Source organism: Kogia breviceps, chromosome 8 (genome assembly GCF_026419965.1).
Source record: "Kogia breviceps isolate mKogBre1 chromosome 8, mKogBre1 haplotype 1, whole genome shotgun sequence".
NCBI classification, from domain to species: Eukaryota; Metazoa; Chordata; class Mammalia; order Artiodactyla; family Physeteridae; genus Kogia; species Kogia breviceps.
The window spans coordinates 60,174,990-60,200,251 of record NC_081317.1 but is presented as its reverse complement, the minus strand read 5'-3'; the positions used below and the strand labels follow the sequence as shown (position 1 = coordinate 60,200,251).

At 35.9% G+C, this 25,262-nt stretch overlaps 1 protein-coding gene across 23 annotated transcripts in view; it reads right to left on the bottom strand.

Moving 5' to 3' along the window:
• The window catches only part of MPDZ (multiple PDZ domain crumbs cell polarity complex component), a 239,809-nt gene that overhangs the window by 71,531 nt on the left and 143,016 nt on the right, over nucleotides 1-25,262 (bottom strand). For 12 of the 23 annotated variants that reach the window (XM_067041491.1, XM_067041490.1, XM_067041505.1 and 9 more), the window contains exons 11-19: nucleotides 16,551-16,734; nucleotides 15,621-15,710; nucleotides 11,925-12,034; nucleotides 9,529-9,675; nucleotides 8,496-8,660; nucleotides 6,898-7,083; nucleotides 5,559-5,768; nucleotides 3,309-3,425; nucleotides 585-749 (exon numbers count right to left, since the gene is read on the bottom strand). In XM_067041491.1, coding sequence (XP_066897592.1) covers nucleotides 585-749; nucleotides 3,309-3,425; nucleotides 5,559-5,768; nucleotides 6,898-7,083; nucleotides 8,496-8,660; nucleotides 9,529-9,675; nucleotides 11,925-12,034; nucleotides 15,621-15,710; nucleotides 16,551-16,734 — 1,374 coding nt within the window. The remainder of the gene's footprint in view (nucleotides 1-584; nucleotides 750-3,308; nucleotides 3,426-5,558; nucleotides 5,769-6,897; nucleotides 7,084-8,495; nucleotides 8,661-9,528; nucleotides 9,676-11,924; nucleotides 12,035-15,620; nucleotides 15,711-16,550; nucleotides 16,735-25,262) is intronic. The other 11 variants (XM_067041492.1, XM_059071118.2, XM_067041506.1 and 8 more) reach the window with 3 other exon arrangements.

Sequence of the window (25,262 nt, the reverse complement as noted above, 5' to 3'; positions counted from 1 at the left end):
AAAATTTAGATGGCACAGACATGTCAAATAGTAGCCAAATTCTCCATTCGCATCCAGTGACTTAAACATAATTTTGCCATTCACTGGGGTTTTTATATAAAGTATTCTTTGGCATCATTTTATATAAAAACGTAAGACAGCATTAACTTTAACTTAGTTAATAAATATTAAATTAATGAAAGGAATATTTTACTATCCAACTTTCCATGAAAGTCAGCTTTAAAACCACCAAGAAAATAAAGTAACTCTTGTAATTTTTCCAAGGTAGACACCACCAAGAACACAATTTGAGAAATACATTTCATTAAAATTTTTCTGTCTAACATGCAATTCCTAATCTAAGTTTTGAACCTCTGTGTCTATCACACTGTATCACAGAACCTAGATTTAAATAGTCCCTTGGAGTCTAAAAGATACCCAACTAACACTACCTAAAGGAAACTGCACTTTAATCTGATAATGAACCCCTGACTGGAAAAACATAATGTCTCTAACATGCCCCTCCCAAAACACCCCATTAACAATGACCTCTGGGAAATTACGCACAAAGTTCTCCCATAAATAAAATGGCATTTCCTTTGTACCTTGGGAGGAGAAGATGGAAGGGAGGGACCAAAATTCAGATTATCACTACAAGCACTGCCGTGAAGAGATAAAATAGAGGCTTGAGTCGAGTAGATACTGTCATCAGGAGAGTACTGAGACTCAAAGGCAGATTCATCTGCTAAGTCAGCATCATTTGTGTCCACCTAGGAATAAAAACAATAATATCAGTTGGGAATTCTGTTCTGATACATATATGACAAAGTCTCCACTTGAGACTAAAGGGCATACTGCTTTCATTCTTTTGTCTACTCTATTTTCTACATGACCTCTTCACCCTCTTCAACATATCAGAAACTAATGCAACAGAACAAGGACAAACTGGTGCTAGCATAGAAGGTTACTTTATTCCATCAATAAAAGGGCAAAAGGTAACAATTTACAAAGGGCTTGGAGCAATTCTAAGTATAAATATTTCCGTAAATTAAAAAAATACTTTTTTCCAGTTCACATTTTTTTTAAAAGTAGCTGCCCAAACTCCTAGAATTTTATAATAAAATGAATGAGATCATCACTTTTCCTATTCAACTAAAATAAATTATTCAACAAGGCAGCTAAGCAATTATCTATTTGTAAAGCTCACAAAACAATACATTTTGTTTAAATTATCCTTTAACTAGATTTTAAAACGATTCAAGTTACAGGTCCAGAATTTTATTGTGATCACTGGAAATCAAAAATAATATCTGTGATTTCATGTTGAAATTATATTAACAAACAAGGGACCTTATTATGATCTGGTTATAGTGAAGCTGTAAGTTATAAACGTCTACTGATGGAAAACTCAGAAAGAGTTAGCTAGAGAATTTCACAACATTTTATAAAAAAATCTTATTACTATTTTCTGTCGCAGAACCAAGTGAAACAATTAAGTCATGACGAGCTTGTAGCTCTTCTTACAATTCACTCACAGTTACACCTTAGAACAGAAAGAAATGATGTAAATACTACCTTTCTATAATATTACCAGTATTTTATCTTGATGGCCAAAACCCGTATGTTCTATTTCTTTGTGATTTCAACTTATATGTTTAGCCAAGAAAAGTATCATAACATTATACCAGGTCATGTTCTTGCAAAAACCTGATTAAGAATACAGGTTGGGCATTTTAAAGTGACCCTCTCTCTAATAATATATTTTAAATATGTGTTCAAAGTTACTACTGACTCACTACGTGGAGGTTTACCCTTTACAGATGCACATTATGTAAACAATCTAAATAGTAAATCTTCAACTTTTGCTATCTACATAGTATTAACTAAGCCGAGTATCACAGATTATAATAAATATTTAAGAGTATCTAAGAACAATTTGTATGCTTATCATTGATGCCCTAGAATCTTAAGAGAGATCCAAATAATCAATTCATCTAATTATTTTAGAGATTAAAACACTAGGGCCCAGAGAGACTGAGTGACCAATACAAGATTACATAGCTATTACCATTATAAGATGTTAAATTCACTTAAAAGTGGATCTAATTTTTCTTTCTGACTGGCATTTATTTAAGAACATTCAAACATGCCATGTAAAATCTACAGAGAAAATGGTTTCTTGGGGCACTTCTAGAGACAGTGATATATTTGTGTCCTATAACATTTCAAAAATAATTTACTATAGCTGGGTACTATTTAATACATTTATACCATAGTACTTTATGTAGTTCATAGCATTCTAAGCTATCCAGTTTTGAAGTGGTAATAATGCCCATGGGGAATAGAGCCAAATGTTACCTGGTATGCTAAGTATTATAATGTGAAATTATTGCACTAATTACAATATACACAAAAACTTTCCAAATGGCTAATTCAGGAGCTGACAGTTGAAAACTACTAATAGAAGTATTATTAGTATTTTAATACTGAAGAACTATCTCCCTCAACACTAGGATTATTGGAATCAAAGAAATAATTCATACTCCAGTTTAAAGCACGATGTGCACAATTGGTTATAAATAGCTAATGGAGAATTTCACAGGTTCTAAACCTCTCACTAGTGCAACACCACTAAAACATTAAAAATATTCCTTTCTAGTTACACTGAGCAATGTTTCTCCCCAGAAAAATTTAGGTCAGGAAGCTGGCTTCAATGGTGGAAGTACTAGGAATAGGATGTATAATTTGTTACACTTGTATTTTATAAATGTCATGTGTATATTTATATCTGGTATTTAGTTTTATATTTTAACTATTAACTGTTAACATAGCATTAGCTCTTACCAGACAATAAGGTTCTCAGGATCAAGAATCATGTATTTACCCAACAAAGTGGCCCCCAGTGGTCCCTAAATATGTTTATTACAATGAATGATTTTATATAGATCAAGTAAAAATAAAATTTTAATTTAAAAGCTTCTGGTAAATCAGTAATGTTAACATACATGTATTCATAGGAAACTGTCTCTTTTGGAAGCTTTTGTGCTCTTAATCAATAACTGAACCAATTTATGTGATTTTTACATTATTAACATCTAATAGAATAATATACCTGTTACCTCATTAAAAAGAAGCCAAGCAGCTAATATATGACTGAATACTGAAAACAGTTAAAGAATGCCTAGAGATGCCCAAGTATGAAATTAGAGCAAAATGCCTAGTTTTCCAAAACATAATGAACAATATAGCAAGACTTTAGAATATTTTGAAAAGCAAAAATAAGACACATAAGATTTTGAAGGAAAGCTTGATAAGCTGTGGCCACTAACCAGAGCCAAGTCAGCCCTGAAGAGGGCTTTGTCAGCCAGCCCTTCCTCCTCGCAGGAATGTGGTGGGTAGAGAAAGGAATCCTCCTTAGCAGAAACATAACCCTCTTCTGGTGAAAGCTGCAGGGAGAATGAAGCCCAGTGTTTGAGGATGAGTTCATGAAAAAGAGAACAGGAAAGAGGGAGGGAAAGGCAAGACAGAGGGAAAGGGGAGAAAAAGTAAGGGGAGGAGAGGAAAAAACAGGAAAGTTTTCAAATAATGTTTTCAAATAATAAAGTCATAATAAACATACAACTTTAACATAAATGATGAGCACAGAATATGATAAATATCATATTTAACAGTTTTATATTTTAAGATACAATGAGGGTGTTTATTCCAATACCAACATCATGTGTTAGATGAGAATTCCTTTCTACCAATTTCTTCATCCTTCTTATAAAGAATATTCGAAATCAATAATTTTTTATATTATAATAATCTTCTAGTCATTTTTACCTGCCAAATATTTGGTTAAACAATGACTTCTTAATATAGAAAGAAGGCAACTTTTAGGTGTTAAGACATAAAAGAAGTTAAAGAAAAACAAAACATTAAAAAGAAGGACCAATTTCTCTCTGTCATCCTTTACTAGAATATTATTTTAAAGAATGTAATTTCCTTGACAAGCAGTTAGTGAACCCTACAGTGAAGTCTCTTAATTTAGCATGGCTTAAAAGACAACCACCATCACCAACTCTGTACGTACACAATATGCTTAAATTGCACTCCTGAGATATCAAATTATAACCATGATCACAGTGACCGAAAACCTAGCATTCTTGTTACAATCTCAGATAAAACAGGCTAAAATATTTAGATTGTCTTGCCTCTATCACCCTATATCACCAATACATGCAGAAATATCTTAGAGAAAAAAAGTTTATCTTCTTTTCCCACACATATGAGTTTAACGGTCAGTAAAACTCACTTTATGTAAAAGAGATATTCATCATACACTGCAATGCATATTAAATTTGAAATATTAAATACTCTTATGAAAGAAACTTATTTTGGATCTACGTAGGAAAAAAAAAAGATTGCTTCTGAGTAAGTGGCATGGTTTCCCGTCACGTTTGCCATTTTCTTTGTATTTGCCGGAACCAAATGTATGGTCAATCTTACTGAACATGTAGAGTCCCATAATGGCCTATCTTCATTCTTACACTCCCCGTTGTACTGATCTCTTGTTCTGATTTCTATAATCCTGGTTTGACTGAGGTTTGTTTAACATGCTCTTCCTTCTTCCCTTCCTCTTTCCCTCCCTTTGTGTTTTCATAAATATATTTCATAGGTTACAGAAATTTATTGTAGAATAAAAAGCAGAGAATGAAAAATTTAATAAGCATTTTAAATATATTAACAAGCTTACAATTTGAACAAACTCTCTGACAAAGTCAACAAACTTTCATTTGATGTTTATGCAAATGCATCTATGTGTTTGTGTTTTCTTAAGAGAAGGTATACTTGCCTTTTCACTTAAAATATATTTATACACTGAAAAAAAAACAAATACTGAGATTACCTCTAATATTTCATTGCAATTCAGTGATAAGTGCTATGCTGCAATCACTATACCTAATAAGCACACTGACATTATGTAGCATGAATTTATAAGTTGTTTTTATATTGCAGTAATTAATAACATGAAGGTTATTCCCTCCCAGGAAGAGAGCTATAAGCTGATGAAACCACATTGGAAATTTCAATTTCTTGCTCTGTAGTAATTAGACAACAAATATATTGAAGTCAGTAGAATACAGGAACTTAACCCACTCTGACAGAGACTGTACTTTCTTCCATGGTAGTTAAAGATTCCACTGTTAGTTGTTAATGCTATTAATTTCTCTAATAGGCCACCATACTGGTATAGACATTTTAAAGCCTATTTCTTCGAAAATAGTTGATTCTATATTGATCATGACCTTATTTTGGAATAAAAAAGGTCAAAAGTAAACCACAGAATGCTTAGTTTTAAATTTATTTCTGAACTTCCTGGCTGTTTTCTGCCCTTTACTCTTTTAAAAAATATTACTCAAAATCAAATCTTTACACTCATGGAGCCAATAACCATGTTGATGAAAAGTACCAATAACCATGTTGATGAAAAATACCAAAAGTCATGATTCAATCATGAACACACCTGAAGATAAAAGCCTGAACGCCAATACTGTTTGCAAATAAAAAGAAATCAGCAAAATCTGAATTCTTACGGGTAAAGGCTTGGCAACTCCTATTCTCACGGTTCCTGACGGTGCACCCTTCAGTGCCTGGACAGCTTCTTCGAGACTGCTGTTTTCCAAGTTAACATCATTGACAAACATGAGTCGATCTCCAGGGAGAAGTCGTCCATCCTTTTCAGCAACACCAGCGGGCACCAGAGAACGAATTACGATCACAGTGCTTGCTGGATCAACTGGATCCTGACAGAACGGAAAAGGAAAGAGAAGGCAGCTCCTTTCTACACTTAAAAATGTTGTTACAGGTTGTGCACTCTGAATTGTAACAGATGGGTAATTGCTCCAAGTGTCTTTTAAAAATTTCATACGACACTCCCAATGAATTATCTGGGTGAAGGATATATCCATTTTAAAGAGTTTAGGAAAACTCCACGCTAAATAGTGGCACCCTCACTTTCCATGGTTCCCAAGTAGACCTCTTAAGTTATACAGGTAACTGTAAAATTATAACTTTAACTTTTGATAAACTGTTCAATTTAATAACTATCATCTGAGATCCATGAATTATTAACAGCAGCATTTATTGATAAGATGATAGTATTGTGGACCACTGGTAGATCTGAGTATACTGAGGGAAGGACCTGCTTTTGAAATGAAGAAATACAGAAGGAGGCCATATCATATTTGGTGATGCAGTGTCTTCAGATACACAGCAATATTAGAACAAGACTCCAGAACCAGGCCCTAGAAAGAACACAACTCCCTGGAGTCATCTGAGATGGCTCTCCAGCTCAGTATTAATTAATGAGGAACAGCAGCTGCACCTCATCAGACTGGCATTCGCATGCCCTCAGTTACTCAACACGGAACACAACATGAGGATGCAGGCTACACCTAACCAATTTAAGATTAATCCTAAGTTTGGTAAAATAATAAGAATATTAGAATTTACAATATATCCCATTATAAGTCTATCATTCACTTCTAACAAAAGAAGTAAGTATTTAGTAGTTTCTGTCTTACCACTCAAATATGAACCATCAGTTAAGAGCAAGGAAATAAAAATAATTTAGGCATATTCCCCAAAGGAACAGAAAGACTATATTTTTATAACATTCCTAAAAAGTATTCTGCATATTCTTCAAACTTCCAAGAGCTGAAATATAAAAGGGCTCAAAGAGTTCAATGTCAAAAGAAATGCTTTACGATAATCAATTAATCATATAAATTATTATTCTGAAAGACTTACTAGAAACAAGAATACATCTCTGATAAATCTAAGCAGTATTATCTGATTTTTCTCTGCTATTAACAATATGTTTAGTATCTGTCATCTTTTAAAAAAAAATTGTTATAAGTAGCATATATTTACCTGATAATCTAAAATGCTAAAACCAAGTCCTCTGCTCCCCTTCTCCAGCTCTATGTTCTGAACGTCGGCTTCCCACATGGCCAAAGGTCCTTGAACCTCCTCTGCATTCTGACCCACATCGGTCATCACCAGCACAGGATCCTCTGTCTCCGAGGACCCGATAAACTCACCTAGATCTATATGAGGCTGGATAAACAGACCAGACAGCTCTTATTTCAGACGCACTAGATCCACAGATGCACATACAAACACTACAAGGAAAACAAAGATTCCCAGCATCTGTCCAGAATAAAACATTCACATATGAGTAGCAACAGCTTCTCATGAAACCATTATGAATTAAAGTAGCAAGTCAGAAATATCTAACTTGTAATAGGCATTTAAAATGTATGGTTCAAACAGCTCCTATAAAAATATATAGTGATTACATCTCGGCAGCATGATGGTGGGTGATTTTGACTTTTTTCCATCAGTGTCTGTTATCACGTCTATCGTTAGAAAAAAAAATGTGAAGCTATTTTGATATTAAAGAAAAATAATGATAAATAAGAACAATTCAAGAGGAACTGGCTATATGTAAAAGTTCTGTACTCTAGGCAAATAAGGGTTCTAAAATCCTGTGAGCTGTACACGTGATTATTTCATTAATAAATTAACGTGCACAATGGCAGGACGAGATCTGAAGTCAGACTGGCCTGGGCTTGAAGACTGTCTCTATGATTTTTCATCTGTGTTGCTTTGAGCGGTATTCTTAACCTTGGCTTCACAGTTACCCATCTCATAGAATTTTTGAGGATTAAGTGAGATAACATTTTAAAAGCACTTGGCACAGAAACAGGGGTTCAAAACATTAGCTTCTTTTAGTAACAATACACTAAAGTGAATCTGGTTCCACATCAGATAGGAAAAATGTGTTTTTGATGATGAAATGTTAGTTTAAATACTATCGTTGCTTTTTATGAAGTATTGCACAGTAGGACCATGGATGCAAATCCGTCCACCTGCTTTATTATAATAATAAATACCAATACACCACCTAAAATGTATTTGGATATGTATGGTGCTAGACTGACTTCCACACAATTTGGAATTATGTTTCTTATCCTCCGCTATTCTTACCATGCCTGTGACAAGTGCTGGGCTGGGGAGGCTACATAAAAGTATCTTCTACTACATATGTACCACATACTCACTACTTTCATATTTCAACTTTCTGTTAAGGGGGATGAGTGTCTAATTCATAGGAATAGTGTGAATAAATTATACAAGCACACATGTGCAGTAATACCTAATATCATTCTATACCATATTTAACCCACAGAGCAACCCTCTAGGATAGGCACCAAGACTCATATTTTACACAGGAGAAAAGTGAGATTCAGGGAGATGAAGTGACTTGCCCAAGGTCACAGAGCTAGTAACTGCCAAGCCTGATTCAAATCCACGTCTGTCTGACTCCAAGGTCTATCCCATAAGCCACAGGATTTGTGAGGAAATCAAATACCAAATAAGAGAAAAAAGGCTTAAAAAATTTTAAATGCCATTTAACCTTTCCATTATACATTCAGATTAGTCTCCTATATCTGCAAACCTGGTACCTTTTCTGTTAGTTCAATGTCACATAAGTCCAGGCTCTCCAACTCTGACGGGGTGGTGGGTGGCACCGTTCGACGACAGCACACCATTGTCACCTCTATAGGCAGTTCTTTTAAAATAGTCACCACATCCTGGTGATTCTCCCCAAGTAGAGTTATGCCGTTCACCTGTGCAAAAAGAAAAGTTGGCCAAGAAAGAACATTTCCTAACATGACTACTTTCAAAACCATTTTTTAATTACATAAATATAAACTGTACTCGGGGGATAACCATGGCTCTGCTGTGCTGAGAACTATAGCTGGATCTGTAGTGGTGTTTCCTAAAACAATCTACATGCAACACTACAGTCTTGCTGGAATTGGACTTCTAAAGCACTCACAGGAAAATCACTAGCTTTCACCCATGTTTCATATGCTAGTGTAATAGTTTGGAAAGGGAGAGTTAATAAAATCATTCCCAAAGGATAAAGGGAAAAGGAGAAGTTTTTCTTTAAATGATACGTTATATCAGTATTAAATGAAAAAAATGAAGATAGAAAATGGCATGTATTATATGCTACTATGTTTTTAAAAGGGGGAGAAGTGAATATATTCAAATTTTCTTACTTATTCATGAAAAATATCTGGAAGATTGCATAGAACCAAGGATAAGCAGTTACACCTAATGAAGGGTGATGAGAACTGAGTGGACTGGGACAGAAAAGAGACTTCACTGGAGTATATCTTTGTATTTGTGATTTTGAAACGTGAATATATTATCTATTCTAAAAAGTGAATGTTTCAAAATTTTCAAATAAAAGTTTTTATAGTTCTCTGGCCCTAAAACAAACAAACAAAAACCACGCAAGGAATTAGGTAAGATCAATGTACATACAGACTGAAATTTCTGCTTTGGGTGGAGTTTTACTTGCCTATCTTTCTCAAGTACACTTTGGAGGAGAAATTTTAAAAAAGAACTTAATTACTCACCACATTAAGCCTCCCACAGCCTTTTCAAAATTTTATTTACAAAGGGGAAAATGAAATAGCTGCTTACTTCCAATAGCTCATCTCCACTGAAAAGCTTCCCACTGTGTCCAACAGGACCTTCCGGTAGAACAGATCGGATAAAATGATGGCCCACTGTTGCTTCCAGACTTATCCCTAACCCACTGTTCTCACTGAACTTGCTCACATGGGCCACCTGAAACGAGAAAAATCATCAAAATTTTTAATATTCTTTCATTTATTTTCTTCTCCTGTATGTATTTTATGTTCACTCCCTAAAAGGTCAAGTTTCTCACAAAAGCTTCGAAAACCTTATTGTAAAGCGGCAAACCTTTAGAGCTTTGCCTTGGAAAGAGTGTTGCTATCTATCAGGTTCTTGAACCAACACAAACCAAAACGAAGTAGCCAGATGCAAGCACCCATGACACTTTGCAGTACCTACAGGTGCTGATAACAGATAGAGGGTAGTCAGAGTGACCACAGATAAAATCAAAAGCCTGAGCTCAAACAACAGTATAGAAAAGGTGCATCTTTAGCAGTTCCCGTGTGCCTGGACTGTGCTGACCCCATTACACAGATTATCTCACTTACTTCCCATAAATAGGTACAATGTCTATCCTTGCTTCCCAAATTGGACAACAAGGCTCTGAGAGGTTACCTTCAACAGAACCACACAGCTCCAAAAGTGCTTTGAACCTCAGCAGTCTGAACCTAGAGCCCAGACTCTGGACCATACACTATATCAAGGGGACAACACTTGTCTTTAAAAGTGAATCGAAGCTTAAAACAGGAGAATAAACTTCTATTTTCTACTGTCACACTAAATAATGAAAAACTTTACAAAATCACCATTTTCACAAAGAGTCCAATCATTATAATATTAAAATCAGAAAGTATACTAAAGATGATCTGCTTTATCCCCTTTATTTTATAGTTAAGGAAACTGAGGGATAAAAGGACTGAGAAAAATGTTTAATTATAAAAGATCTTTTTCAAATCTTAATGATAACAAGCACAGGGTTAATACTAGATGTTGCATTATCTGACTCTGCAATCTAATGCTGGATGAAATCCTTCTACTTCTTAAAATCCAACTTAGGTATCACTTCCTCCAAGCAGCCCTCCAGGTCCCCATTTAAATGTCCATCAATCCTTCTCTCTACTACACCACTCCTCCTGTAACTTCATTTATGCTGTATGACTACATAGAAAATAATTTGAAGTCCAGATCTATGTCATATTTACCTGGAGTTTGATGAAGACCTATAAATAGCTTAGTTCTTTCTTACTTATAGTAAAATCCCACGCTTGACATATTACTGGAAGTGCCACCAAGAGAGCATGTGCACAAAGAGCAGTTAAAAGTCCACGGTCTTGGGTCTGACCTCTGTGAGAAAATGGCTGGTGAAAGGGTGCTCTTCATTATTCAATTAGCACCTGAAGGGGTGCAGCCTCAGTTATTCGTGCCAGTCACATTAACCCCACCCCACAGAAGGAATCTCCCAACTTTCTTTTCCTGCTAAATTAACTACAGTTAAGCTGGACCTTGGTGTATTTTTCCTTGACTCAATATAAAATGGTAACAGCAGCTGTAGTTACTCAAATCTCATTTGACTGTTAACTACCTTGAGTGTTTAAAAAAAAAAAACACTTTGTAATGAGTATTAAAAACTAAGAAAACTGCTTGGCACAAAGTACTCAATAAATGTTAGTTATTATTTATATTTTATGTCATTATCTGTTGTGTTTTATCTCTTCTAATCTAGAGTTACTTGAATATTATAAGCAATATGAAAAATTTTACCTAACCTAGTATTTTATTGTTCCTTTGGAAATTCCTGAAATTTGCTGCTATATACCTAAAGATTCATAATTTGTGTCTACTTTGTTAAAGTAAACCTCTTTTTAAAATAGCAGATCACAACTGCTACCCTAGGTATGCAAACCTTTAATAAACAAAATGTTCACTATGGCATAAGTGAAACAAAAAAAGTATGCAGAATAAAAACCCTTAAGGAGAGTAAAAGCATAAAAGTGATAAGGAAGAAGTAGGAAAAAGTCCTTTTTACAATTCTGTACATAGGGCATGATGATGTTTGTTTTATTTTCAAGTAAATTCTGTCATTCTATTCTGATTCTTTCCACGAATCCTAGGAATAAGAATCAGAAAAACCCTTCCTAATATCTATATAATATACACTACTGTAAAAAATACTGATGAATTATAAGTTCTAAAACTCCCATCTCATTTACTTCAGCTCCTTGGTTACTCTCCAACTTGAATTTTTAAAATATCTGAATCAGCACATTTAGGTCTTAAAAAAAGCCCTGGGAGTTTTCTACTTCTCTAAGACTCTTTATGATGGTCATCTTTATTACTGTCAGGAACTTCTTGCTCAAATACAGTTCACAAGTTAGGAAGTTAGGGAGGGGAAGCTAACCTACCACTATTTCATAATTAATGCCCATAATCCTTTGCCACTTGGTCAGCAGGGCAGCTTCCTGTTGTTGAGCATCTTCTATATCTTCTCTCCCAGCTGACAGTAATGGATACCCTGAAAGAGTTGACACAATTAGTGACACACCACAAAAATCTCCATATCTTAACATTCGGTACCAGGGACACTGTGATCACAACCTGTCATACCAAGTCTGACTGTTCACTCAATACATGAGTTACTCTTATTTCTCTACACATCTTAATAATTCAGTTTAGAAGCCTATCATCTGCATGTTCCAAAACTATTCTCTTTTAAGAGATATCTTTTAGGTCTTAACTATATTTCCATTAAAGTATTCATGTATTATCTAACTTTTATTTAAAAGAACAAGGACTGCAAGTAGCTCCAGGATTCACTTGGTGGCCCTCTTGTGACTCTATATTAAAAAGTCATACTGGGGCTTCCCTGGTGGCGCAGTGGTTGGGAGTCCGCCTGCCGATGCAGGGGACACGGGTTCGTGCCCTGGTCCGGGAAGATCCCACATGCCGCGGAGCGGCTGGGCCCGTGAGCCATGGCTGCTGAGCCTGCGCGTCCGGAGCCTATGCTCCGCAACGGGAGAGGCCACAACAGTGAGAGGCCCACGTACAGAAAAATAAATAAATAAATAAATAAAATAAAAAGTCATACTGCCTTCTATTTTAGTGTATCTCTTTCATTTTCATTTGGTTCTACAGAGAAGGGACCATGCTATGACTTAGCAAAAACAAACAAACAAATTAACAAATAATATATGTACCTCCATGTACAATAAGAAAATATAAATAAAAAATAAGAAACAAATGGAAAATGTACATTACGTTAAAACCCTATAATTGGAATTATACTAATTGGCAAAAAAAAGAAAGTGAAAAAATAGAAAAGAAAATCACTAAACAAGTTATGTAAACAATACTGAATTAAAACACTTAGCTAAAATAAACTGGTTGAGAAGAATTTTCAAGTCATATTCAGATTTCCATGACATCAGTTTTTATTCATAAAGGTTGTCTTCTAAAAAAAAAAAATCTCTACAGGCCACTACTCCTTATATTAGATTTTCAATATCATTTTTTAGCATTCAAATTTCAAATTTAAAGAGTATTCTAAAATTCACATTTCTCATTAACTGCTTCCTTGGTTAGTGGAATGAATGAGCCTCCACTCCAGGACTATTTTTCAGGTTTGTTATGTGTTAGATTAATAAAACGATTCTGTTTTCTCTTTGAGAAACTGGAAACAGTAAGCTATATATTTCTTTAAAATTTTGGAGACTAGCCCCCCAAAATGAGTGTTTTCTCTTCACAAGTATATTCATTCCAGAGAGGTATGAATGTGCAGTAGTGAACACAGACTACAGGAAACCTTTCAAGCTGATGAAGGTTAGGAAGAGGAGGGTCAGCTAGTCCTACCTCCTCCCATAACCCCATTCTCTGATTCTGCTGTGTTTACACAGGTGGGCAGTGATTCAAGCAGGGTGGGATTTGGAATGGAGAAAGTGTGGAATCTGTAAGCTACTGATAACAACAGTCTGAAATTTGTATTCATACAACCAACCTACAGTCACAAAACCCTTCATTCTCCCCCTTTCCCAAATGCCCCAAGATCAGATTTCAGGCATATTTAAAAAACCATAAAGTCCAGTCATTTGTAGTGAGGTGGATGGACCTAGAGTCTGTCATACAGAGTGAAGTAAGTCAGAAAGAGAAAAACAAATACCGTATGCTAACACATATATATGGAATCTAAAAAAAAATGGTCATGAAGAACCTAGGGGCAGGACGGGAATCAAGATGCAGATGTAGAGAATGGACTTGAGGACACGGGGAGGGGGAAGGGTAAACTGGGACGAAGTGAGAGAGTGGCATGGGCATATATACACTACCAAATGTAAAATAGCTAGCTAGTGGGAAGCAGCCACATAGCACAGGGAGATCAGCTGGGTGCTCTGTGACCACCTAGAGGGGTGGGATAGGGAGGGTAGGAGGGAGATGCAAGAGGGAGGGGATATGGGGATATATGTATAGCTGATTCACTTTGTTATAAAGCAGAAACTAACACACCATTGTGAAGCAATTATACTCCAATAAAGGTGTAAAAAATAAAATTGAAAAACAATTGAAAAACTAAAATTAAAAAAATTTCAGGGCTTCCCTGGTGGCGCAGTGGTTGAGAATCCGCCTGCCACTGCAGGGGACACGGGTTCGTGCCCCGGTCTGGGAAGATCCCACATGCCGCGGAGCGGCTGGGCCCGTGAGCCATGGCCACTGAGCCTGTGCTTCCGGAGCCTGTGCTTCCGGAGCCTGCGCTCCGCAACAGGAGAGGCCACAAGAGTGTGAGGCCTGCATACCGAAAAAAAAAAAAAAAAATTTTCAAAAAAAAAAAAGTCCAGTCTCCTGATGTTACTGTGAAGTCAAATGATTTGTCCAGGCTCACATTATGAGTTAAATTTCTGTGGAAGAGGCAACAACATCTTATCCCCTGTCAGAGGACCAGCAGTAGAATAGATGCATTAGAATCATTCAGACATTTTTCCTTTATTTTATTTTAAAGAGAATGTAGGACTCCTGATTCTAAGTCTAGACCCTCTCCCACCTAGCCTCCCATACACATATGCACATTCACCAAAGCAAAACAGATGTCAGAGCCTTCAAGACCATCCCCCACATCCATTCCCTTTACTCTCTCAAGTTTTATGCTTTGAAACATTTTTATCCTGTCCCGCTCCTCTGGATATTCACATTATCCTAAATAATTTCTACACCTATTAGTGTAAAAATAGCAAAATGTGACTAAACCCCTCTCACTAAACACCTCTCACTCCTGGGAAATCATTGCAAACACAAATATCCCTTTAAAATAAAAAAGTTAAATAACAATTTTCAGTAGAAAAAAATGAAAGAGGAACTATTTTAAAGAACTACAAAGCTTGAATATAAATATTTAGTGAAGGGCAAAATTCTCATAAGGAAGATCAGTCTTGGACTCTGTTCAGTGGATTGAATTTATCAAACACCTAAAGCAATATAACAGGTCAGGGAAGCACACAGCATCCAGCCTAAAAAAAAGGCAGCAACATTCGGGCATAATTATATATTAAAACCATGCCACCCTAAAATTTTTGAAACAGTTTGATGAGTTCTAGGTATATAGTAAGAGAAACCTCAGAGAGGGCTTAATAATTTCTCATATAACTCCTTTCAAAATGTAAAACTTTCAAAAAATTTAGAAGAAATAGTCCCCCAAATAAGGATAACTTCATTCCTAAGAGCTTATGCTTTAAAGATTCTCTTGTGTTAATTTAAAAAACATCCTTTTAACTTTATTACTGCTCGTTCAATAAGAGTCAACTTGGTTCTATCCTAAGAAATAAGGGGAATGAAATAAAGCCATGTATGTAACTGAATGATTCCTAAAGGTTCTAATTTTAAAAATGTAGAGGAAAAAAAAGACAGACTCAGCAAGAAAATCTGCCAGCTCTAAACTGTTTTAATCTACTGGAGCAATTAATCAATCTGTAAATAAGGATTTTCAAGAATCTCTTTTGAAAGTTTTTTTTAGTAATTTACAATATATCCAGAGAGGTTGAATCACATTTATAAAAATCATTTCGCTTAAAAAAAAAAAAATCATTTTGCTAAAAAACAATAAAGAACATAATAACCTGGTTCCAGGTGTTTACCTTCTTCTCCAATTGGTAATATGCTGGTGTTTCTCCTCAAAGATAAAGAATCTTCATCTTCTTCATAATTTTCTTAAAGATAAGAAAATTTTAGTAGTTACATTTGTAATATAATCAAGCACTTGATTTTTCAAACCCCGCTTTATTTATTTGAACACCTAAATAAGAGTCTGCTTTTTGTAGGTAAACTTTTCATCAACCACATGTACTTAAAGTTCTCCTGTTAATGGTACAAAGAACTAATGAAGTTCTCCTGTGATTTGCTTCCCTCTGTCCTGGTCTGCAATTAGTAGCATATGGCATAAATACCAGAATGGTCAACAGTCTGAGAAATAAAACACACTTTCAAACCAACAGCCTGACTTCTACCAATAAATACTTGCATCAGGGAGCTACATGATGATTTCAATAATTTTCAGAGATATCCATGTACAAACAGCTTATGAATGACATTCTAAATGTGGAAATAGGAGTCTCACGGTCTACTGACTGAACTAGCCAAGCCTACACGTTGAATTAAAGTTGATTCCTTCAAGGAAAGGGTGGGCATTTAGAAACTTTATGGGGGTCACACACATAATCTAGGCAGAACATATTTCCCCCTAAAGAGAAAATGTAGCAATGACATCCAAAAGTAAGGGAAGGACAGAAAGCAAATGACTGCACATGTTTCCAAATGAGAAGTGGTGACTGAATAAACAGGACAGAAATCTGCTTTATTTGGAAGCCCATTCTATAGTTAATGGATGCATCTCTGGTTCCAGTTAATCTCAACTTTAATAAATTCCCTTTTTACTTGGTTCATAATGAATAGTTAAGACGAAAAGTGACTCTTTAAATAATTTCAGAATTAGAAAAAAATACAAAATGATGTTAAGAGTCTAACTGAAAACCAGATTCATGTGGCCTTACCTTTGCTTACACTTGCATTAACAGGAGACAAAACTGCATCTTTTGTGATGTCCTCCCGTGACACGAGCTCAGCATCCTGCTTTGCTCCTCTCCTCATTAATGTCAGGTGAACAGTCTGTCCTGTGTGTCGCAACACCTCTACTGCTTGTTGATTGGTAAAACCCTGAAGGTTTGTGCCATCTACCTATGATAAGAACAAGACATGTTAAAAATAAAAGGATAGTTGTATTACCAACCCACGAAACACACGGTTACTGCTTGTCAGTGAGAACACTGGGAAATGTTGAGAAACAGTGAGAAAACTGGGAATGAGTATTCCCCTAGGTGGGGAGATGGGCTAAAACCTGTCTGGGGACCAGTACTGGCTCAGATACACTGGAATCACGCATGAGTGTTTCGTCTGTTTTACTACAAACTAAGGGGTCTCACTTCCAGAAATTATGAGCCAGAGAGTCTAGAGAGGGGGCCAGGATTCTCCACCTTTTAAAATATTCTTTTATATTTCTTAGGGGATCCTAATGCACAGTCAAGTTTGGAAATCAGTCCCAGGCAGGATACAGAGGTATAGAAGACAGTGAGGTAAGTGGTTACTGAGAGTGCTGACGAATTCCAAAATCATACTTACACTGGCTTTAAAACAAGAAAGATGACAAAACTACCTTCCTTTTTATTTCTTTGCCTCTTCAAAAAATATTTTCCTTTTTTCTAGTTCACAAATGCCAAACACTTGATGGTACCCCTGTGACCTTTCCAAACTACAGATATGATCCCATCACCCCACCCGGCCTTTCATAGAACACTCCTTGAGACAATGCTCCAAATTCTCAACATGGCTTAGGATGGCCGTGTCAACCCCACCTCCCATCACCAACCTCATCCTGCAGGATGCTGCCTACTTCTCTGCACTCCAGCCCCAGAGGATCATTGTCGTTTCTCTGACCTGCAGTGCTCCCTTCAGCCGTGAGGTCTCTGCAAGTTCTGCTCCCTCAGTCTAGACTCTGGACAGCCTGCTCCAGTCCATGCTCTTTCTTATCTATTTACTTAGAAAACGTCCATAAGTACTTTAGATCTCAGTTCAATAGTTATTGCCACAATTAAGCTATCTTGATGCCCCTGACTTTAGTCAAAGTCCCCTTTACCATTTCTCCTTCACAGCACTTATCAGAAATTTAATTTTACGTTTCCTGTCATTATTTGGTTTATTTCTGCATCCTCCAAGAGGACAGGCTCTGTGTGGCATCAAAACACAGTGCTGGGAATTCCCTCACAGTCCAGTGGTTAGGACTCCACGCTCTCTCTGCCAATGGCCCAGGTTTGATCCCTGGCCAGGGAACTAAGAGCCCACAGGCCGTGCAGCCACCAAAAAAAAAGAACAGTGCTGTTCACACAGTAGATATTCACAAATGAGAAATGAGAAACTGGCTCATATGTCAAAGATTTATTTGGAAAGCAAACTATATTTTTGAATAAATGCAGACTATAACACCTTATTTTTTAAAATATATAAAATTTAAAAACAGTTTGGAAAACTGGAACAATAAATTTAATGTTGAAATTCAAAGTCACTGATACTCCTTTTGAATTGTGAAATGGCTATAAAATGGCTACTAAGTGTCATGCTTTTCTGAGCACAGTGCTGACCACATTAGGCACTCAAATATTTACTAAATGAATGAGAACTACAATAAAGACCTAGATCAGTGATCTCCAAGATAAAGTACCCTTACTGCAGAGGTTTCTGGAAGAATAAAACTCTTAATTAAACATATTTTAAATCTCATTTGTTTTATACGCATACATATATAATACATTAACTATGTATATAAAACTACATAATACATATAAAACAACACATATCATATATGAATCATATATCATATATGAATATATAGAGAGGAGAAAAGAGGAAGGAGAAAGGGGTCATTTATAGATAGATAGATACAGATTTTTTTACCAATGGGGATATTCAATCAGAAACCTAGAGATCTCTGATCTAAATGATCAACTGGACTTTGGAAGTTATTTAAGTTTTATATGATACTTTTGAGCTAAACGGCAACTTGCACAAAGGTGTCTTAACACTCTCCTCTTTTCTCCCACCACCACCTTGTTGATTCCCTCTAGGAAAGACCAGTAAAAATATAATAACAGAGAAAACACCATAACAAAACTGGAAACCATTGAAGAAGACAAGTCCCTAGACCAGTAACTTGGAGGAACTTCTATGAGGAATGGTCTGAACATGACGAGATTGAAGGCAGGCCAGCTGGATCTCTACATTTGAGGGAATAGCTTCTCTCATCTGTAAGATGAAACCTCAGTAAAATCCAACAACTGCCCTTCATTAAAAGGAGGAAGTCAGGGCTTCCCTGGTGGCACAGTGGTTGAGAATCTGCCTGCCGATGCAGGGGACACGGGTTCGTGCTCCGGTCCAGGAAGATCCCACATGCCGCGGAGCGGCTGGGCCCATGAGCCATGGCCGCTGAGCCTGCGCGTCCGGAGCCTGTGCTCCGCAACGGGAGAGGCCACAACAGTGAGAGGCCCGCGTACCACAAAATAAATAAATAAATAAATAAATAATAAAAATAAATAAATAAAAGGAGGAAGTCAGATGGTACATGTGGACCCTAACCAGTGATTCTAAAAACTACACCAAGTGCTAGAGGTCACACCAAGCTGGGAGCATGGGGCAGCACAAAATTACATATGTGCAGTGAAGTCACACTATGCACGCACATGCATACGCACACAACCCCAACTAACTCCTGGTTACACAACACACACAGAAAACAATCTCTTACTATAGAGAGGCAACGTTCCCCATTGTGGTTTCCTGGTTTCCTCTCTATTCTATTAATCTACAAGTGAAACTGACTAAATTTAAACTTTCCCCTTCCTTCTTGCTTTGTCAATTCCTGAATTATTTGTACAAAATTCCATCTCAACTCCCTTTTGTACAAGCATAGTTCTCACTGAGATCTCTGAGAATAACTAAAGGTCACAAGAATAAAATACCACAGTCCAAAAGAAGGCAAGTGCCCTGAAGCATCAGTACAAACATCTTCCAATGAGACTGTCACTGCAGTGAACAGGAAAAAAGGTATTTTCTGAAACTTCCCTTCAAAGGAATTCACAATTCATTATATTGATGGAAGCAGGGACCATACGTACAAAGAAGGAACAAGTATCTACCAAAAAAGAAAAAAAACTGTTATAATGAAGGCAGTCAACAGGATTTTAAATACTGCAAAAACAAAGTCAAGGAATGAAAGACAGGAATACACAATTTTCCCATATTTCAGAGGACAAGAATAAATAGATAAAAATAGTCAGGGAAATAAGACTGAAAACCTAATGTGGCTGATCTAGAAAATCAATATAACTGTGAAAAGAAATACAAGGAGAAGAGAATAATTGAGGAAAAAATAATCAAAGAAATGATTAGTAGATAAAGAAATTTGCCTCTATAAATCAGAGATATATGAAAAACTAGGGGAAAAAAACTAACACCAGACATATCATGGTTAAATTCTTAGATTTCAAAAATCAAAAGAAAAAAATCTATCAGCATCTAGGCAACAGAGTGAGCAGGTTATCCTTTGTGAAAGAAATTACAAACCCAAAATTTTATATTCAGTGTTAACATATGTGAAAATGGAAATTATGTTTGAGATGCTATGATTATTTATATCCTATACCATGTTGTGAGATGGCCACCATGCAGAAATTTAAACTAACTGGTCAAGAATTATAATTTGTACACATTTAGGGCATAAATGGGCTGGGTTGTTAGAAATTAGGAAAAATTTAAAGGAGGTTTGTTTTGTTTTTTTCTAGAGAGAAGAGTGCAAGTCCCCACTCCACCTAGATGTTTAGCCTTTGACCACAAATTAGAAGAGCTGTGCCACGTGTTGTAGGGAAGAAGGTAGTAGATTGTGTCTAGCTCTGTAAGGAGGTTAAGGGAGAGGCTGTTTAACTGCTCTTAAAGTGAAGCAAGAGAAAATTGCTATTATGTTGAGAACTGCTCAACAGCCTAACTCTGGGCACAGATCAGAAGTGGACCACACACACACACACACACACACACACACACACACACACACACACACACGACAGCCAGGCTGGAGCCATCTTGAAACCTACCCAAGAGTACCCGTAGGAAATAATGGTACCCCAAAGAGAGAATCTATGGAGCAGAATGCTGAGAAACCAGGGCCAAAGGGAAGAAGAGTCAGTCAGATGAAAAAAATCCACCATCTGTCATGGAAAGTTCAAATATCTCCACGAGGATCTCTCAAGAATCCGAGAAGGAACTCTAAATGACAGTCAGTTTTGAATATCCTCCGGGTTCACTCAGTACAAAGTCATCTCACAACAGTGTAAGTCAAGGATGAAGTGTCTTACTGTCTTTTCCTCCCTTCCTTCTCTCATCTTTTACACTGGTACGAGTCAGAAAGCACAATGAGAAGGTGAGGGAGGAAAAGAAAAGCTAGGTAGGGAAGACATACTGGAGAGTGCATTCTCTATCCCTACGTAAGCCATCAGTTCATAGCAGGCTTCTGGGAGGCGAGGGAGGCAGTCTGAAATTAATTATTTAGGGTGGGAAATTTTTAATACTAAATTGGGGTTGTATTTGGTGATTTTTTATTAGTCATAGGGCATTTTACTCTCTAAGAACAATGTAGGTCATGGCACTTGCCTAAGATTTCTTCCAGGGAAAAGGGAAGACCCTTCCTTATAAAAAATTAAAAGAGAGTCAACGACAAAATTTCCAAGGTTGTTTAAGATTATCCCCCCTAAGTCTTCCTTATGCAAAGTCTATGCTATCCTCAGCCATATCATCCAAGTGTGCAAAGGCAACAGAAGAGGTTATCAGACAGAAAAGGTTCAGAAAGTCTACCAACACATTCTTTCATTTAAAATTTACTAAAAAAACTCTAACTAAGAGATTAATCAGATTTAAAATTCAATGTAAGAAAATAGTGGCATACAAGATCCAGTGCTGAGTAATAAAATAAGTAAAATCCAAATATAAATAATACTATTACAGCAAAGTCAAATGTTTCAAGTCTTGATCCATAAAAGATATCCAAAGTGGTGTGTAATACAGTTATTTATATTAGCAAGAAACTATAAATAACATAACTCTCCATGAATAAGGGTTACTTAAGTATATTATGATAGATTTATATGTGCTGATATGACTATACCTCCCAGGTATATTTCTAAGTAAAATAAACAATAAAAAGGTATAAACTAATATGATCCTCTTAAATATAGATACATGGAAATTTTCTGAAATTTTAAATCATAAACTATTAAGAGTGGTTTCTATGAGAACGGTTTTTTTTAATCCATGTTCAAATTTTATATTCTTTAGACTTCAAAGACAAAAATTAATCTAAGAGAAATAAACATGTTATTTACTCTCAGGGTAGTAAAGAAAAGGAGAAAAATCTCAGAGTTGAGATGCCATAAAAATTCTTACAATGCACAGAACTTAGGCTGTAAGTTTTCATCTGCAATAGATTTTTATGGCTCAATTTTTAAATGCAGTTTCACTAAGAAAAATTGAATGTATATGATTTTGTCTGCTTAGTAGCAATAAAGTTCATTATGTAAAGGAAAAAATACACATTTTTCCCTTTTTTTCAAAACCTGATGACCTGAATTTAAAAATATATTCCTTACACAAATGTCAGAGATGGTAGGTACTAGCAAAGAAGAAACTGCTATAATGGGATAATTACGGACTTTTAAACCTAGACTTCGGTTCAAATTTCTCAGTATCTTCATCTGTAATATGAGAATAATGATACCCAGGTTCCCAAAATTATAGCGCATGGCACTTCGTACTGGAAAGATACTCAGAAACTGGTATTATTATTAATAAAGTGAAGAAGTGATTAATAGACATGAAAACCCCAAGTCCTATGGGAGCAGTTTCTGATCAACATAATTACACCCAACATACATAAGAGACAAGGTCACCAAAACCTAAATCAGGGCTCAGACCATCTCTGATCCCTCAATATCACAGGAAGAGAGTTAAGAGGTGGCTTCATACCCACTTGTACCAGAGACAAAAGTGCTGTGGAACTAGGTAAAATGGCAGTAAACTGCCTATGTGCTATCTCAAGGAGAGATCCAACATCCTCATAATGTGCACTGCAGATACCGCAATTAACAGGTGCAGTTAGTGAGGGGAGAAATACTAGTTAGAACAAATGGAAAAGCCCAGCTCTTTCTTTAGCACACTCAATCTAGCTGGCCAAGCCCTCCTCCAACATGGCCTATACCTATACACACATACACAACTTGTGACTATTAACAAAGTCACAGAATACCAAAGGCAACACTTGATACCTTTCCTTATTTATCAATATGTGCTTGTTTAATATTTTTTAAAAATCAGACATTAATTCTATACTGCTTTTATCAAGGATCTCTGTATACCAATCTAAAAAAAATGAGTATATGATTTTATCTAATGACAAGGTTGGTCAACTTTAAAAACAAATAGTCCTCTTATTAAATAATTCCTATACAGAATACCAATATATAATGTGGAAAAAAAAGTCTCTATTTCCCGCCCCGTAATGTCTACAGTGAAACTCTAGGGGTCAACAGAGCACAATTCGTAAAACAGGAATCTTATAACAAGAGCTTAATGTTTCAAAATAATACATCCTCAAAATAGTAGGAAATAATTTCTTAATCTTCTCACCACTTCAACAATTACAAAATAAAAACAGAGTATAATTCCAAATAGCTGCTGCTAGGACAAAATTGAAAAAAAAAATCAAACACAGAAATTTGTGAGAAGGAACTAGTGTGAACTTTCCTACCCATATCTCAAAAGCCCACAAGACGATGGTATTTTGCACAAAATTAATGCATGATCAAAAGTACTGCATGATGTTCCTTAAAAGTCGAGGTGCTTCCAACTTTGAAGAGAATGTTGCTAAAAATTACAAATCATAACATTGATGACAGCAAAGACAGTGATTTTATTGAAAGCAAGAAAATACTTCAGAAGAAGGGTGCTTCCGCTTTTGAGTCAAAAATTTCCTTTAGCACTGATCTTGCCTAAGCAAAATTATATTTGAGATTCCACTTATGTAAGAATGAAAATAATGACAAGCTTGAAAGGAAGTTTTTGTGAGACCTAAATGTGTAATCATTTCAGACCCTTAATAAATATCTACTTAATTAAACTGTACTTATGTGCCAAGCATACTACGTATTTTAAATAAATAACTCATTTGGTTTTCCTAAAAATCATACAAGGGAAGGGTCTTTATCCCAATTTTGTAGGTTAAGGAATCTTGCTTCTTGCTAAATGGTTAAACATGGAGTTATATGATCCAGCATTTCCACTAAGTATACACGCAGGTGAAATGAAAACATACCTCCACACAAAAGGTTGTACATGAGTGTTCACAGTGGCATTGTCCGTAATAGCCAAAAAGTGGAAACAACTCAAATGTCCATCAACTAACGAATGGATAAATAAAATATGGTATGTCTATACAATGGAATATTATTCAGCTATAAAAAGAAATTAAGAATTGATACATGCTACAACATAGATGAACCTTGAAAACATTACTCTAAGCAAAAGAAGCAAATCACAAAGGATCACCTATTGAATGATTCCATTTACATGAAATGTCCAGAATAGGCGAATCTATTGAGATAGGAAGGAGATTGGTAGCTGTGTAGGGCTGGGAGGATGGAGGAATTAGGGAGTAACTGCTAATGGGATGGGGTTTCTTTTGAAGGTAATGAAAATGTTCTAAAGTTGATTGTGATCATGAACGCACAACTGTAAAGATACTAAAAGCTTCTGAATCATACACTTTAAATGGGCAAATTGTATGTTCTGTGAGTTATAGCTCAAGAATGCTGGTTTTTAAAAAAGCTTTCTATTGGATTCAAATATATAGCCTGGAGGGCAAGTACATTAGCTATATATTCAATTTTTAATTCTTTATCAGATCTGGATTTAGAATATGTATATATTCACTCTCTCCCTCTCCTTTTCCTCCAAAATAAAAAAAGTAAAGCAGTTAAATTTCATTGTATGTTAAAATAGAGATACAACAGGAAAGCTCTTTTCCAGGATATGACCAGCTTAGGTGGCATGCACAGCTTGGTCTTTAGAGCAGATTTCAAGAGGTAAACAGGCGGAGCTAGGAGTTTTATAGAACAAAGGTCAAGAAAAGTCACAGAGTTGCAATGTAGAAGCAAAGAGCAGACGGATACAGGACATCTCTACCTTTTTGTTAAATGTGAAAGAAAACACAAAACATAAAATTTACTGTCTTATCCATTTTTAAGTATATAGTTCAGTAGTGTTAAGTATATTCATGTTGTCATACGATACATCTCCAGAACATTTTCATCTTGCAAAACTGAAACTATACCCATTGAACTTCTCCCCATTTCCCCCTCTAACCAGCCACTCACAACAACTGTTCTACTTTGTGTTGCTATGACTTTCTGTGCCTGGCTTATTTCACTTAGCATAATGTTCTCAAGGTTTTGTTGTAGAATGTGACAGAATTTCCTTCTTTATAAGACTAAATAGTATTTTATTGTATTATGTACCACATTTTGTTTATCCATTCATCTGCCGGTGGACCTCTGGGTCACTTACTCATCTTAGCTCTTGTGAATAATGCTGCAGTGAACAAGGACTCTTCTATC